The 435-nt window shown below is 52.9% G+C and overlaps 1 protein-coding gene across 1 annotated transcript in view; it reads right to left on the reverse strand.

Annotated features, from left to right (window-relative positions):
- LOC119591919 (PDZ and LIM domain protein Zasp-like) overlaps positions 1-435 on the reverse strand; it is a gene marked incomplete in the record, with an annotated part of 137,443 nt that overhangs the window by 1,037 nt on the left and 135,971 nt on the right. The window contains 1 exon segment of the mRNA XM_037940673.1: positions 1-299. Within this exon segment, the coding sequence (XP_037796601.1) occupies positions 213-299 (87 nt within the window).

Here is a 435-nt window from a genome sequence, read left to right on the forward strand (position 1 = left end):
CGGTGCTGCAGACTGGTGCTTCATTTCGTCGCTGGTGAAGGTAGTGATGCCGATGGCACTCGCGAGGGCCACAACGCTCACTGCCGCTGCTCGAGACTCTTTCTTTTTCTCTCTTTTCCATCCTCGTTTCTGTTGCTGGTGAGAGGACGACAGGCCCTCGCCATGTCTCCTCAGGGGGACACAGGAGGGACCTGCGTGCTGTTTGGGCCGCCTTAGAAGCCACGTTGGGCATGGGCCTTGCAGAAAGGCTTTCCACCTTTGGCGAAGAAACTCTGGCCCTCCAGGTTCTTGTGGCATTTCTGCAGGTTAGAGGCTAGTTACTACTCCGGTTAAGCAAACTACGAAGGACTGAGAATCCCTGGTTAATAGTGTGCTGCACCTACTGAGCTTCTATACATGTTTTATCTTTATCTTTCACTGGAAGGGCTTGTGAAA

The sequence above is a fragment of the Penaeus monodon genome, chromosome 29 (assembly GCF_015228065.2).
Source record: "Penaeus monodon isolate SGIC_2016 chromosome 29, NSTDA_Pmon_1, whole genome shotgun sequence".
NCBI classification, from domain to species: Eukaryota; Metazoa; Arthropoda; class Malacostraca; order Decapoda; family Penaeidae; genus Penaeus; species Penaeus monodon.